The sequence below is a fragment of the Poecilia reticulata genome, linkage group LG13, assembly GCF_000633615.1.
Source record: "Poecilia reticulata strain Guanapo linkage group LG13, Guppy_female_1.0+MT, whole genome shotgun sequence".
NCBI lineage: Eukaryota > Metazoa > Chordata > Actinopteri > Cyprinodontiformes > Poeciliidae > Poecilia > Poecilia reticulata.
In genome coordinates this window covers 30677147-30679109 of record NC_024343.1, presented here as the reverse complement: position 1 = coordinate 30679109, position 1963 = coordinate 30677147, and the positions used below count along the sequence as shown (strand labels likewise).

At 46.3% G+C, this 1963-nt stretch overlaps 1 protein-coding gene across 1 annotated transcript in view; it reads right to left on the bottom strand.

Moving 5' to 3' along the window:
* The window catches only part of ryr1b (ryanodine receptor 1b (skeletal)), a 127785-nt gene that overhangs the window by 85250 nt on the left and 40572 nt on the right, over positions 1 to 1963 (bottom strand). Inside the window, exons 21-22 of the mRNA XM_017308129.1 lie at positions 280 to 496; positions 57 to 161 (exon numbers count right to left, since the gene is read on the bottom strand). Coding sequence (XP_017163618.1) covers positions 57 to 161; positions 280 to 496 — 322 coding nt within the window. The remainder of the gene's footprint in view (positions 1 to 56; positions 162 to 279; positions 497 to 1963) is intronic.

Sequence of the window (1963 nt, the reverse complement as noted above, 5' to 3'; positions counted from 1 at the left end):
TGTGGGAACCGGGTTCTGTGTGAGAACAGTCCTACAGAGGCTGACATCGTACTCACGCTGCCATAGGTCCAGCCCTGCTCAATGCGGGTCACGGCCCAAAGCTCGTGGATGTTCTCTGCCAGCTTCTCCCTGATGCGCTCCAGATGTGGTGGCAGCACGATCTAAGCAGGAAAACCAGCAATCAAACAACAGAAAACTGCTAGATGCAGCTGCTGCTGCTGCTGCTGCTGCTGCTGCTGCTGCTGCTGCTGCTGCGGCGTCCTGACCAAACAGCGGTACCTGCACCGTGTCCACTGGGCAGGGGGTGAAGGAGGTGTGGGTGAGGGACAGAGTGGGACCCAGGAGGTTGCGCACGCCGTCGAAGTCGTGCTTGTACTCCTTGATGGGTTCGATGCGCATCCTCTCTCTGGGCAGCAGGGCCTCGTAACACGGCGCGTAGCCGGGCGGCGGCATGAACTTAAAGTCTCCGTGTCGACCGCCGAGGAGGAACCGAACTCTGAGGTCACACAAACAGAAGAAGGCCTCGTCTTTTTGAAACTCAGACATTAATGAAGACTCTTCTAGCTTCTTTAAAACGGACAAAAAAATAAACTACCAGCAATGATTCAAAACCAACATTTCTAATTTCTGTGACCTTAAAGTAAAAGTGGGAAACATTTCTAACAAATGTTGATGTGAATTTATCTGCATCTTTTCTGAAATTTAAAATTTTTATGCATCAATATCCAACCTCAAGTTGGAAAATTAAATTTGCTCCATTTCTGTATTGTGAATGTGGGCCACATAAAATCACTCCGAAAGGCCACAAACGGCCCCCGAACCACACTTTGGACACCACTGGGTGTCACATAAAAGTCCAGTGAAATACAACAAAGTTCCAGGGTTTCCCTCTGTGCTTTATAAGCCTGGCAGGCTGCCAGGCTGAGCACCGTTTGTTTATTTTACTTTCTTTGTGATGTCTGCTTTTGTTCAGGTTTTAATCTTCCAGTTTTCAAATAACACATAATTATCAAGTTATATTTTCAAATTTCCTGTCAACTTTAAACACTTTTCCTCTCAAAAAACATGTCAGTTAATGACAGAAAATGTAAATAACCTCTGCAGTTTTCTATGTCAACTCCAGCAAAGGAGAAAAACAGGATTAAATGATGAAACATCATCACTGCACTGCCTCAAAACTTCCCCATTAAAAAGTGAATTAGTCAAGGCTAGCGTTAGCTTACAACAACACGCCTTACTGGAGAGTATCAAGACGCTTTCTGAAGACTTAAAAGAGTTTAAAAACGAGATGAAGCAAGACATAGAAAAACTCAAAGAAGATGTAAAGGCAACAATGAAGGAAGATTTCAACAGATTCAGGGAGGAAATGATGYGCGAGCTGCAGAACCAGAAGGGCAGCATCACCGAGGCGCAGACCCGGATAGCTGACCTGGAGGCTGCGTGCTTGGAAATGAAAGACGCGCTGCTTGAGACATTAGAAAGGAACAGAGCTATGAACGACAAACTTGTGGATTTGGAGAGCCGAARCCGGAGAAATAATCTTCGTATCTATGGAGTTCCGGAAGGTAAAGAAGGTAGATCGGTTTCCGAGTTTGTCACCGATCTGCTGACCAAGCAGCTGAAGCTACCAGATGGAAGTGAACTACGGATTCAGCGGGCACACCGAGCTCTGGCACCCAGACCGCCTCCCAACGCGGCCCCGAGATCTATAATTGTGAATTTCTTGCAATTCAACACAAAAGAAATGGTTCTAAGGAAAGCCTGGGAACAGAAAGTGGAGATGGATGGCAAGCGCCTTTATTTTGATAATGATTACGCTTCGGAGATCATAGAAAAACGTAAAGCATACGGCCCATTAAAAGCAGCCTTGAAGCAGAAAGGTGTCAGATTCCAGACGCCGTTCACAAAGATGAGAATCTTCTGGGACTCTGGAGTTCGGACCTATGAGAACGCAGACGAAGCA